At 34.2% G+C, this 13,372-nt stretch overlaps 2 protein-coding genes across 3 annotated transcripts in view; both read left to right on the forward strand.

Annotated features, from left to right (window-relative positions):
• Positions 1-13,372, forward strand: part of hoxc11a (homeobox C11a) — a 92,635-nt gene that overhangs the window by 72,115 nt on the left and 7,148 nt on the right. For both annotated transcript variants that reach the window (XR_007183069.1, XR_007183068.1), the window contains 2 exons: positions 1,789-1,860; positions 3,901-4,136. The gene's annotated coding sequence lies outside the window, so the exon portion shown is untranslated. The remainder of the gene's footprint in view (positions 1-1,788; positions 1,861-3,900; positions 4,137-13,372) is intronic.
• Positions 4,801-9,852, forward strand: hoxc12a (homeobox C12a). The gene is made up of 2 exons (XM_048178974.1): positions 4,801-6,992; positions 7,733-9,852. Exons 1-2 carry the CDS (start codon positions 6,407-6,409, stop codon positions 7,969-7,971), a joined length of 825 nt encoding a protein of 274 aa, XP_048034931.1. The 5' UTR covers positions 4,801-6,406; the 3' UTR covers positions 7,972-9,852.

Consider the following 13,372-nt stretch of genomic DNA (forward strand, 5'->3'; position numbering starts at 1 on the left):
GTTGGGTGAAGGTTGTAATTTCGTTGAGAAGATGAATTTTATTAATCAACAGTCTGCTCGGGCTTGCTTAAAATACGTAAGAAATTTGCACAACCTTCATAGATATTAGTGACACGAAATGGTCTAGTAGTATGATTAGTTAACTGTTGACTTTAACATGTCATATTTTAAAAGAATTACTCTCTATGCTAACAGTCCAAAGTTTAGTGCTGAATATCATTTGAATCAGAAGTAAGCCTTACATACACAATGCAAGCATGTAACGATCTAGACATGTAGCCTAATGTTTATTTAATTACAGAGTTAATAGTGCAATTCTTCGCTATACTTATATTCAATATTATATCATTTAATTTAAGCAAGAGTAAGGTGCGTATGTCTTACGGTCTATAATTTTACCACAATTTAACTCATTTTAAAGGAATAAAGGGAAAAGAAGGCGAATCTTTAATGAAAAGTCACTTTGAATATGCCACGACAACATTCTGATACAGTTTGATCTGCACGGTTTGGTAATGGTTCATAAGGACTGTCCCGTTCCCGGCTCTGAAGGTATGGTCGGAGGTACAACATTCATTGATTGCTTAAAAGAATTTGATTTTTAAATAATATTAGTATTTTAATAATAGCAATAATAACTTTTCAATAGTTAGTAAATAAAACTAACTGTTTGAAACACTGTAAATTGTGTAAATTTAAATATTTTTGGTTATGACATGCCATTTAAATATAATGCTGGTGGCAGTGTATACATTTAACGAATAACTTAAATACTTCAACTTCCTATTACAACAATTTTTTTTTAAATACAATGATATACCGTAATAATAATCAAGAATTAATTAGACGTACTTTATAAAAATATCTGGGGGGTTTTGGTAAAAAATTGGCACAGTTTTCTTATTTCATTAATATATATAATGAAATTATATATATATATATATATATATATATATATATATATATATATATATATATATATATATATATATATATATATATATATATAAATTCCCAATCAAGGGAATCGAGGCTATAGGCGCTAACTCCCTTTTGTCTAAATGCTAAGGAATAAGAAATTCTATCAAATGTATATCAGAGTTATATAAATGTATATATGAGTTATTTAAATATAAGAAGCATTATAAGAAAAATAAGTAATTTGGTGAATAATTGCTTACGAACGATTCAACTCCTCAGTAACACGTATGAGGCACACACCCAGTAACTAATGAAAACTTTTTTTGTCATCCGTCAACTGCACAGTTTGTATATTGTGTTGAAATTGCTTACTTTGAAAACTGAGAAATGTAATGTTAACTGCATGATAGTTAAGCCTAGTGTTTTAACGTCACGTGATCTCGCGTTACCCTTGACCATGACTATGCAGTCGCTTTGACCTTGACATCACAGAGTCTTGTGAATAATAAACAGAGGGGCTGGACACCACTGGCCGTGGTTTGTTTTCAGGCAAACAAGGTGTTATTTCCCTGTCTAGACGGCGAGAGTTAATGACATACCATAAATACATAAAAAAAGGAAAATGCTCTGATTATCCAATATCCTTGTCATTGTGAAAATGTACACTGTGTACATTTTCAGTCCCCCGTTTTTTACTTCTCACACCATTTTTGTCTTCCGCGATCCCTTTCCCGTATAAGTTTTAAACCACCAATGGTTGTATTCTCTCATCATGAGGTGTAGGTTATATTGACCACGAAGGCAGGTAGTGCATATACGTCTGCAAAAGACAGTGCTCAGAGATGTCATCTTGTGTTATTTCCATAGGCGCGCCGAGGAATGATGGGTACTTCTTACCAAATATCAAGAGCTGCATCCTCCACAGGGTCACGCCAAAAGGTACGGCTAGTTTATTTATTTGTAGTGAAAATGCGCATTGCCTTGGTGTTTTAAATATGGAAATGAGTAGATCAGTTATGAATATAGAACTGTATGAATTTATTTTATGGTCTTTTATTGATGCACTTGTTCTGTCAACCATTTTCTGTCTGGTTAGGCGCAAGGCCTATTCAAAATATACGTAAATATATTATGAGCAATGCAAAAAGAACCTTATCGCAATGTATATATATATTTTTTCCTACTCACGTGAGCGTCAAAACACGCTTTACAATTTTTAAATATCCGTGTTTTTATTAATTTATTGCCGAATGTAGGCCTACTTAATTCATCATTTTGTGCTATCTGCAAAAAATAAAAAAAGTCAAATTAATTTATTAAATTGTTGGATTTAGTTAGAATACAAATTATTAACTTGATTAAAAAACTGTATTTCTCATTTTTAGTTGCAAGCGGTTTAGTTCAAATCTGTTGATTTTTGCGCAGCTTTAGCACTATTTCTTGCTATTTAAGATTATGGAAAGAGTTGTGTTTGTTTACCTGTTTACAATTACAGTAACACTTGCTGGGTTTGCATAGGACAAATCGTGCTATATTGATGTATAGAAATCAGATAATTTGATGCACATTTTTGTTGTGATACTATCTACAATTACTGTTCTTACTATCATCACTCCATTGGTTTATTAATTGTAAACTCAACAATAAACGATGTTGCACTTATAAGCCCATAGCGTAGATTGTCTTAGATTACTGTTCAAATTGATTTAAACACATATAAATATAAAGTATAAAAAAAAAAAAAAATTATACATACACATTTGAAAGCATGCATTCATACCGAATTTGAGAAAAATAAATATATAAATAAACTCTTTTCACAACTATATGGTTTCGAGGGATATGTTTCTCAAATTATAAATGTTTAGTGCAAAAGGCCTGTTTAGCCAAACATATGGGCTCACGTAGGGTTTTTTTTTTATTCGCCGGCTCTAAACAGAGCAGCTGGAATGTGAAGAGAGAGATCAGTGTGTTGAGGAGAAAGGGGGCTGATAACCTCTGGTGGCGTATGGTGGAAATATCAGGAAGTGAGCAGTGTAGATTCAACACGAAGACACATGCTTTGCAAAGATCTTTATATTTGTGTCTGGAGCACGAACGCTTTCTAAATATGTGTGTTTGATTTAAGATGAAGGTAGCGAATAAACTAGTAATATGTAGATTAAAAAGTGCATATTTGAAGAATTTTGTGTTTACGAAAAGGCATACACATTTAATTGTATGATTAGAATGGGTTTGGTTGATTAAACTATCAACATTATTTGTAATACACAATGCCAGGTTTATTTGACAAGGAAGCAAGTTAGTCTTGCTTATTAAGTGAGGCTGAACACACACACACACACACACACACTCACATATATGCTGTATATGATATTTAAGATGCATTACATCTTTTACAGTGTGACCCAGATTTTCTCTTTTTATTTTGTAAACTAAGAATATTACCAGCGTTGCATAGTCCATGAAAACAAAATAATAAATAAATATAGAATAAAAGTAAACTTAAAACATAAACTTAGTTCAGGTTTGCTCTATTTTTTAAACGCCGTATGCTAAAGTGTTTCGGAAACATCCTATTGATTTCTGTTTTATTCACTTTATCATTGTCTTGCTTAAGCTTAATTTATTATTACTTAATTTAAATAATTACCTGTTATTTAAAAAAAAAAAAAGATAAATGCAATAGTGCAAAGGTATAACTTACATTTGTGTGATCACCATAGACACTTTTTCTGGAAGTTGCGTCTTTAATTCTCTACGTTGTTTTGTAAAGCTGTGTTTTTAGTATAATTGTCATTATTTTAATTTACTATTGTAGTTATCATTATTATTATTATTGTATTTTTGAAGTCTATTAGGATACCCAACTATCATCAAACTTTAATCCTTTCTTCAAATTGAATGAAAATCTTTGAGAACAAAACAGGAATTTTAATTTCAATTCACATTTAATGTATACGTTTTTGTTTCCTTAAGAAATTTGCCTCGGAGGACATTAACTGCAAGGCTTTCACTGAGCCAACCTGTCTTCCAAAATCAAAGACAATAAAAAGGCCTTTGTTTACGCTATGGCCCTGTCTGGACGGAAAAGGGATTCCAAGACAGCAATCTCACAGCGGCGCAGACAGTGCACTAGACACTGACCTTGAACTAACAGCTATTTTAACCATTTTCCAGAGATTTTGGAGATTTCAACTTTGGCCATCCTTGCGGTAAGAAAATATTATCTTTTAACTGTGACTTTTAAGCGATATTATTTGAGACGATCAGGTTGTTTGAGGCGAATACTTTTTTTTTTTTTTTTTTTTTTTTGGGACTAAATCAAGTTGTTGAAATGTCATGCATTCCCAGTGAGAACTTGTAACTCTCTGTTGTAACTAGTAACAACTTGTTATACTCTGTGTGTAGTTCTTCGAAAAAAAAGAAAAGGAAAGAAAAGAAAAGAAATATTCTAACCAAAACTGATCAGAAGTAACTAACAAAATGACTCAATCGAATAGTATAATAATTAGCATGAGTGTTTTTTAAAAGAAAGCAGTAACTAAATATCAGGTCTCATATTCATATTTGATGATTACAATTATATTAAAACAAATGTCCTGACATTTTAGTGAAATACCTGAAAGCATTTAAAATTTATATGCATAGAGTGTTACATAGCATGTTAATTAGTTACATGAATGTGGTATGGAGAAGTCTAGCCGTAAAACATGCACATGTGTGCCTCAAATTTGGATGTAATAATCCTTGGGCAATTTAGAGGACAACATTTGTAGTCTTTTGTTTGTTTTGGGTTTCTGTTAGCTATATTTGTAATGAGCTGAACACCGGATTTCCTTAGGCAGTATCATTGCATTTATGGCCTAGATCGCCAATAATGAAGTTGTTTGTGGTTATTTTGCATTGAAAGTAGGTTAAACAAACAAACAAAAATAAATAAATAAGTTGGCCCTAATCATAATTACAAACACGCCCCCACACGGATACACTGACACAAGCTTTAGATTGACAGTAAACGCAAAGTTACTGTTACTCAAAAACTCGTGCAATAAACAAAGAAAATACAAATTATTTAAAATGAATGCAAATATAATTTGCTCCGTCATAAATATTTGTCAGCATGAACGTGAGCAACAGGCTATACGCAAATGCGTAAACACAAAAATGTTGTTAAAAAAGGTTATGGCGGTATATATCAATCCGAATATCATAAAAAATAGTTTATTTATTGCATAGTTTTTAAATATTATAAATATGACAGCTGTATCCACATCTGACAGCCTTTAACTTGGTTATTCGCATTCCACCTCCAAAGATAAAAAAGGATATAATTCAAAACAGTGTTTTGTGACACTAAATACACTTAGACTGAAAACCCCAATGTATTTATTTATAATTATTAAATTGGGGGGAAGAAATACAATAAAAAACGAAAGGCCTGAAAGATTAGACTAACACTGAATTGCATTTACATCAACTTTGCGTTACCTGAACACACCAATGTGAGACAAGAGGGTTTAATGCGTACTATTATTATTGTCTTTTTGCCATCTTAATCTTTATTTTCGCTTCATTATGTTCTCATATAATACACATGTGACAATGACACGGCGTTGCAGTTAATATAGGAACATTTGCGTGTACTTTATATATTTACAATCAAAAATCAATTAATGTGATCTAGCGTGGTGTATTTGGAGCGGCAGAATCATTTTAATGCCCTCTGCCAGCTTGTAAAATTCAAATAAAAGAATTGCGAGATGTGTAACAACTCTCCATGAGTATTTATAGGATGTATCTGTTAAAGTTGTTCATGTGAGGTGTACTAAAGCATATTATCTAAAATATAGGCTACGGTCTTTTAAAAAATTCTTATAGAATATCATCTTCTTTTACGGAGCCAATGGTTTCAACCTGCTGACCCCACTACAGTAAATATGAGTGGAGTTCAGCACTGAGCATCAGTATTTCTTTAAAACAAGCCTGTAAAAGATGAACATCACATCTTTATATGACACTGAATTCAACCGTAATTTGTTTGAAAACAACGACGAACGCACCCTCTGCTTCGGTGGGAAAATGAGCTTTTTCTTTGTGGGGAAAACGTATTTTTACTAATTTATTTTTTGTTTATTTTTTGCCATGTAATAAAGATTAAACGAGGCTAGGGACACTTCTATATATTTCTAAACAGGAAAGTGAAAGATGATCAGTTCAGAGCCTTTGAGCAAGGGGAAAAGAAAAACAAGATTTTACATTTTTAATAAGATATTTTATAGTATTTTTAAAAAGCATATAAAACCAGTAATACAGAAGTTAATGTTTTGTTTTGTCTGAAATGGACCAAGTGGGTGGTACCTTCTAGTGTTCGAGTAAGCTCCGACACGTGACGTGGAGATGACCAATCAGGTGCACCTCCAGGTTTAACTACGTTAAATGTCAGATTGCAATAAACTAGAAGCTGTTGGTCTGGCCCGCGGAAATGGGCGAGCATAATCTTCTTAATCCTGGGTTTGTGGGACCTTTGGTAAACATCCACACTGGAGACAGGTTTTACTTCCCGAATTTTAGAGCCTCAGGGGGACAGCTGGCGGGGCTACCGTCTCTCTCGTACCCTAGAAGGGACAATGTTTGCTCTCTCCCGTGGAATCCATCGGAGTCGTGCAATGGATATCCTCAGTCTTACTTTAGCAGTCCCGTGTCCATTAACCCCTCTTTTAATCGATCTTGTGAAATAACCCGACTGGAGGAAAGCAAGTGTTATTATGGCAATTCCAGCAGCACCAGAGAGTCGTGTTCAGACAGCAACAATCTCAAACGAGAGGAGCGATCAAGAGATACATCACTATCGTCTGATCACGGGATGCACAATGGGATGGGCAACAGTGGCACCTTCTCAAAGTATGATTATGGCACCGAACATCTGACCCAAGACCCGCCATCCTGTCAGTCGTTGGAGTCCGACTCCAGTTCTTCAGTGCTAAACGATGGAGGAAAGACTTCAGCAAGCGATCCACAAACCCTGGTATCGCAAGGAAACCACGCAAGCAATATCGCCAGTGGAGGAGGTTTGTCTCTCGCTTTTAATCACAACTGAAAGACAACAGAAGCACACAGTAAAATTATCTCGCTCCAGCTCATTTTTTTTTTTGCATGACAGTATATTTAGGCATTCACTGGCAACTGTTATGATTTTCCTGCATGGATCTTGCGTGGTTGTTCAAGGCCACTAGGGGTTGCCCTAAAATGCTCCACGTTCACCAGTTTAAGCGCTCAGTCATTTATACAACCAGTAAACACAACATCATAAAATTCAACAATCCCGTTGCCAATGTTTGACGCTGTTTACAGAAAAAGAATAGTTATTGTTGTTAAATGTAGATTTCACGTTATTTTAGTAAGAAGAACACATTTGTACAATGGCAACTGCTCTGTTGAGATGACTCGTTTGTTTTAATGACTCGTAAACTGAATTAATATCTGTTGCCGTGCAGCAAGAAGTCGTTTAATATGCTTTGAAACCGCTAAATAAGTAGGGTTCTTGCAAATAGGACAATTACCGCGTTTATATACATTTAACTAGAACAGTAAAACGTTCTAAGACATTCTGTGTAAACAGATAAATGCATCATATCGACAGCTTGCATCACACCTCAGATTGTCATTGAACCGTGTCTAGTTGTCATATTAATAGCCTCACAAAATAAAATGCACCAGAAATTTGTTTTTTTACGTGGCTTTAGGATGATGTGTTGGCCTAGGAGATGTTTTGAAGCTCTCTCATGAACCCGTGCTATGCCCCTTCTAGGTGCCCCGTGGTACCCGATGCACACCCGGACCCGCAAGAAGCGAAAGCCCTATTCCAAACTGCAGCTGGCCGAGCTTGAAGGAGAGTTCATGCTGAACGAGTTCATCACCCGGCAGCGACGTAGGGAGCTGTCTGACAGGCTCAATCTCAGCGACCAACAGGTTAAAATTTGGTTCCAAAATCGGCGGATGAAGAAAAAGAGACTGTTACTAAGGGAGCAGGCGTTGTCCTTCTTCTAAAGAGGCACAAAATATACATTGTTCAATGCTAGTCCAACAGCAGTATTTAGGTAATGGTAATCTGCCATTGGCCCATTTTAGTCTGAAAGTCTTGCCCAACGACGCATTCAGAAAACGCGAATAAGAGTTCAAACATTTATGGGTACGCGACCAAATGATAGCTCTAAAAGTCTGCTTATACTATGTGGTCTAGTGTTTATTTAAGATGGTTTGTGCCCAGCAATTGTGGGCATGAGTACGGTGGTAATGTTTTAGTCTAAGTTTTGAACGTAAAAAGCTGTCTAAGCCATCTCTCACTTTATTAAGTAATTAACTGCTAGCTAGAAATTCAGACAAATATAAGCTGTGAGATAGAATTTCGGACAGTAAAATGTTTTCTTATCAGTCTTAATGATATCGAAATGATCGCTAAATATTTATTGCTGGAGTGTTAAAAGATCTTTTGAAATTATAACACACTCGTGCCATTATCAGTGTTCTAAGCTACAAAAAAATAAAATAAAAAATGGACTGAAACGCCATATATGTGGTCATAATGAGAATCCTTAACTGTTAGTAATCTCCCATCTATGTTTTTATTTTGCCAGTTATCGCTAAGAAAGAGCCTTTCAAACTCAATACTCAACAATAAGAAGTGTGGGCAGCGTTAAGCCATCAACGTCTTATCTCCGTTCCGCAGTCATCGCCACGTGTTCTATGGCACGTTCACGGTCACGGGCACAAAGTTAGTGACCCAACTCATATCTTGGGCCCTTGAGAACCAAACTGCAATTACAGAACAGCTTTTATGAATAGACTTTGATCTAGCCTGTGAAATGTCATTCTGACAAATGTTAGGAGATTACAACTAGATATTGGCCAAAGTGTAAATTGGTAGGCCTGCAGCTAAGCCGCACAATCGCGACTTTCTGCTAATAAAATATTTATTCTTGATATAGTGAAAAACGTTATAATCGTCTCCATCATATTTGCATTTTTAACAGCATAAATTGCCCATTAACGATTGCTTGTCCCTTGATCTGTGTAATTTGGACATATTCGCTTAGGTCTACTTAATTAATTCACAACAACAATGCTTCTGGGAGAGAAATGCATGGTCAAGTAATATTAAGACGCGCAATGTAAATTAAAAAATAAAATAAAAAATAACCAATTCATAACTGTAATGAAACTAGCAATCATGCAGAAGAGATCAGATTTAAATTCCAATATTCACGAGCCTGTTTTGCTAATTAGCGGGACCCATTGTGTTATTAGAAACATTATTTACTCAGATCATGGATTATATGCCAGTGAAATAGTTCATATTTGCTGCATGATTATAATGACTGTAGTTAGAAGGTAAAAAAGCATATGTTTTTTCTGGCTATTTTTTGTCAAAAAGGCGCATGTATTATTTTAAAACACCTTATCAAACTTAAAAGAACGTTTGACACGGAACTGGTCAAAAGTTGGTATAATCTAAAGAAGTTTATTCGTTTGTAAGTATTATTATTATTAAGTATTATTATTATTATATTATAAAGTAATTTGGCAGAAGTCGGTGCTACGTTTTCTTTCTTTTGTTGTTGTTATTGGTCTGATAGTTTGGCGACTGACATTTGCTTTAAACCCTATTTTTGTGAATCTATAGAAAATACAATTATATGAATGACATCAACAACTATATAACAATGATCGTCACATTTCCCCCTCTTTGGATTGTTTTGTGAAATTGTCTCCGATGTATAATTTTTCTGTGTTGTTCTGTGTAATTTTGTGAATGCTCCAGTGTTGCATTCCTTTGTACCTTGCGATTAAAATGTCTTGTAAATAATGTTCATGAATGTATCCATATATGTGTAACCTACAGTTTCTGATTAATAAAGTCTTTCAACTTCATTTTATTTACTTATTTCCTGATTTGTATGTTGTGGAAAACCTGTGAGTGCTGTTATTTAAATCTGATAAATTAGTTACCTCAAACACATTTTTTTTTTCCATGCAGCAACAGCTGGAAAGCCGACTTAGGCGATCAAACTACCGTTTTCAGAAACATTTCATTGCGAATCAGATGTACGTTATTGCGTTTGGCATTATCCTTATTTTGACCATACTGGCTCTTATTTATTTCAGTATAAGGTTACGACATAAAACATTTGTTGTTTCTAACACTCAGGAGAAAACTAAAAATGCAGTCTGAATATTTGCCAAAATGGCCACATGTAGTGCAACAATATTGATATGCTTTATCCAGTGGTTGAAAATGGTAAAGACATCCACCTAGTGGATAAATGGAACAGACGCCGAAACTGGGGCCCCATACTGCTAGGACATGTAATACTTTGCTTGCCTATTTTGGAACTGTGGATAGTTAAAGACGTTTTGGACCGTGTTTCAGCCTTTAGTTCATTGCTCATTGCTGAAATATCTTGTGTGAGAATATTGTGTTTTCCTTTTGATTGCTAGGATTTTGATACAGGCGATTACTTTTAATTGCTCACGAAAAGGCATAAGAACGTCTTGTTCTGAATTGGTCATCATGAGGTATTTTACATTGTAAAACAAAACGGTGTAACATATAATGAATTTGAACTTATGCTTTAAAAAAAAAAAAAAAAAAAATATATATATATATATATATATATATATATATATATAATATATATAATGTTTAAAGAATCACTGATGATTCTATCGAATGCAAATAAAGTGGATCTTAGGGTAGAGATGGTTCCATATAGCCATAGTGTCAAGTCTATTGGCTTCCTTTAAAGCAAATGCGCTGCAATCGTAACAATGGCGTTTTATGCGCTTGCGGCGCTTTTGACTTTGAGACTGGCCAAATCTGTTTATGACGACTCGTCTCCCCGGCTCAGAGGTCATTGAGCACCTCAGTGCCCTTCACACAAAACTTGTGTAGTCATGTGGTTCACTAAGTGCTCTGCTCCTATCACAGACATGTAGAGACGGGAGAAATCAATTCTGGCGTCGCTTGCACTGCACACATGATTGTGAGTGTGTATGTCTGTGAAAGGGTACGTGTAACTTAGAGAGAGAGTGAAAGATTTCTTGACAATGAGTAGTTTTATGAACACTCTCTTTAAACGTGTGTATGCTCATCTTAACGTGCTAGTAACTTTTGTATTTAGCTTGTGCAACAGTTTGGTTACTTCTGTATTTAAGCAGTGTCAGCATTTGCTTGGCCTACCAAAAGACGAATAGATGAAATTACAATCACTGCTACCGCACTGGAAAAAAAATCGCTTATTTCATCTAATTAAAAAAAGGTAATCTTAAAAACAAACAGTTATTGGCATATTGGCACATCTATTAGTTGTATTATGCAAATAAATGTGCCGACTACGAATCTTGTAAATTTAATGCAAATTGTAGTGTAATTTGATATACGATGTAATTTATCTTGTTTAAAATTACTTTAATAATGATCTTTTTTTAATTGTCTTTGTTCATTTCTTATAAACTTTCTGCATGACATTTTATAATTGAGCCTTATCTTCTTTTGCAACGATACAGTTTTGGCAGTAATAATGGAAGTGATTAGTTCTTATTATATTATTTTCTTCGTCTACATGCACTGCCTGGATTTTTTTTTTAAATTATTATTATTAACTTCAAAGCAAGACATTTTACTTAATCAAAACTTCATAATTTTCTTGTATTTATTTTTATTTATTTACTTCATTTACTTACCTGTAGCGTCGTTTAATTGTCACTCGCAGCAACGTCAACTTTTATCCCAGATGTATCTAATATTTAGTAGACTTAACAAATATAAAATCCTTCTTTACGGAGTGCTCTTAATAATAGATATGCATTTAAGAATGCTGAAGCCTTGCTTTTGGATTATAAAACATTTTAAGCATTTAACATATCAGCAAGCCTTTAAATAAAGTTTGCCTAAGCCATGGGACACTCTTCTGTTACTATAAAGCTTCGGCACGACGTCAAATATAGAAATATATAATATAAAAATAACTACAGCATGCATACTTATTGCATGACTGTTTCTTTTTTGAAACTGTAGGATGATTGTATTTGAGTACAGGATATATCATTGCGCTGACTAGTATTAGAACTCATTTCCTTGCAATAATTTTAAGTGATTAGAAAATATTATATGCGGAGTATTATACAGCGTTTTGGAAAAGATATATGTACTGAAAATAAGGCATCGTTACATGCTTGTCATATGCAGAACAGCGCAAAACTAACGAACACGTTCTGAATACGTCCATTAATAGCCTACTAATGAAAGACCCATTTTAATGCGTTGATCTGCAATACAACTAACAAAGGGGGAAAAAAAATGTTGCAATGAAATATAAAAACCCACACATAACGCAAATATTGTTGAATGAAAGTTGTTATAACTGTGTATTCAGTTTTGAAGAAAATAACTTCCTTTTGTAAACAACTGGTTTGACTGTTTATAAAATGTTGTGGCCTTTTTTCCGATCCCACCCCTCGCGTTAGCCCTGTCTTAGTGGGCGGGAGCAACTTACAAATTGAAGGTCAAGTTAGTGTGTCCCATACATAGGAACCAAGTATCCAATACCACTGGTAGACAAAATTCAATCATTAATATGAAGTTAACATACACCATAAATTTCATTGAATCAACCAGTTGTTTTTTTGTAATAATTGCGCTGAAGGTGCATAAACTCAGAAATGCAAAAAACTATCCATATTACATACTATTACACAACCACCCACTAAGAGATTATCTGCTGGATAGTCTTTGGCAAAAATAGCAATTTCACTGCGATGTAGCCTAATAAGTAGGAAACGTATTTTAACTAAGTTGAATTATTTGGTGGACGGGGGCGAACATAAACATTTCGTATGTTCATTGCGACAAATCGTACTTATCTTGGATCCAACTTCAAAGCGATTATAGACGAATATCTGGATATTAATTGTATAATTTAATCAGCTTTGCGGAATAAGGTCCTGGAAATATTTACTGTGTTTTTACTAATGTAGGGTAATCGTATTAAAAAGGCCATATCTATCAAAAAGAAGGAGACTGTAAGTACTGACCCTTTTTTATTTAAAAACGCTATGTTGCTTATAAACAAAATTGTGCAGACATGCAGACATGCAGACATGCGGTTTCATATTAGTAGTTTTGTTGTGAGTACATACCTTTATCTTGTCATCAACAAGCCATGTGGCGGAAATCTGGTTTCCGCAATAAATGCCATTCCGAATTCTGTCGACGAATCAGTTTGATCAAGAAATATTAAGTAACATCTTGGTAGATTATGTAAGAAGTGTGACTGAAATTGCATGTGCATTTCGGTGCAGTTTACAAAAACAAACAAACAAACAAAAAAATGTAATGGGACACAACGCAAATAATAAAAAATATTTTCAGTGGAGTAATAAGATTCTTGAG

This window comes from Megalobrama amblycephala, linkage group LG24, assembly GCF_018812025.1.
Source record: "Megalobrama amblycephala isolate DHTTF-2021 linkage group LG24, ASM1881202v1, whole genome shotgun sequence".
Lineage (NCBI taxonomy): Eukaryota > Metazoa > Chordata > Actinopteri > Cypriniformes > Xenocyprididae > Megalobrama > Megalobrama amblycephala.

What these genes read in the sequence shown, in the direction of transcription:
- hoxc12a (XM_048178974.1), top strand. Translation starts at nt 6,407, where the DNA reads ATGGGCGAGCATAATCTTCTTAATCCTGGGTTTGTGGGACCTTTGGTA. An exon ending in CAATATCGCCAGTGGAGGAG is followed by an intron (nt 6,993 to 7,732) that starts GTTTGTCTCTCG and finishes TGCCCCTTCTAG; the next exon opens with GTGCCCCGTGGTACCCGATG.